The 711-nt window shown below is 66.7% G+C and overlaps 1 protein-coding gene across 1 annotated transcript in view; it reads left to right on the top strand.

The window, feature by feature from the left end:
• Positions 1-325, top strand: part of LOC104624153 (transcription elongation factor A protein 3-like) — a gene marked incomplete at both ends in the record, with an annotated part of 1,026 nt that extends 701 nt beyond the window's left edge. Inside the window, 2 exons of the mRNA XM_010291443.1 lie at positions 6-175; positions 254-325. Of these exons, the coding sequence (XP_010289745.1) occupies positions 6-175; positions 254-325 (242 nt within the window). The remainder of the gene's footprint in view (positions 1-5; positions 176-253) is intronic.
• Between the last annotated feature and the right edge of the window lie 386 nt (positions 326-711).

Genomic DNA, 711 nt, shown 5'->3' with positions numbered 1-711 from the left:
GCCCCTGCCGGGCCGGTGCCGCTGGCAGGAGATGGCCAGCGATGAGCTGAAGGAGCTGAGGAACGCCATGACCCAGGAGGCCATCCGGGAGCACCAGATGGCCAAGACGGGCGGCACCGTCACCGACCTCTTCCAGTGCGGCAAATGCAAGAAGAAGAACTGCACGTACAACCAGGTCAGCCCCGCAAAGCCCCCGGGGCTTCCCCAGGGCACCCCGATTTGGGGGATGACCCGGCCGCCTGCTCCTTCCCAGGTGCAGACGCGCAGCGCCGACGAGCCCATGACGACATTCGTGCTGTGCAACGAATGCGGGAACCGATGGAAGGTCTGTGCCCAACTGGGGGGACTCTGGGTGCCCCAACCCTTCCCTGGCCCCGGGGGGTGGCAGAGCCCCCCCGAAACGGTGCCGGGGGGCTGTGTGAGGGCTCACCGCCCACCCCTGGCTCTGCTTCTCCTGCAGTTCTGCTGACGGCGCCTGGGATGGTGATGGGACGGCACTGGTCCCCGCGTCCCGGCTCCCTGTTTCCTTGTGCTGGGCTCCCTCGAACGTCCCGGGGCGCCGGGCTCCGGTGCCAGGCAGGTTCGCTCGGGAAGACCCCAGTGAATTCGAACTGATCCTCCCTGTAACCACCTGCCCTTTGCTCTGGGATGTGCTGGGATCCCACTGGGAACAGACACATCCCTGGAGAGGGAAATGGGTCTGACCCAGCT

Source organism: Phaethon lepturus, unplaced genomic scaffold (assembly GCF_000687285.1).
Source record: "Phaethon lepturus isolate BGI_N335 unplaced genomic scaffold, ASM68728v1 scaffold33397, whole genome shotgun sequence".
Lineage (NCBI taxonomy): Eukaryota > Metazoa > Chordata > Aves > Phaethontiformes > Phaethontidae > Phaethon > Phaethon lepturus.
The sequence above is the reverse complement of the archived record's forward strand: the minus strand, read 5'-3'. Positions and strand labels throughout refer to the sequence as shown.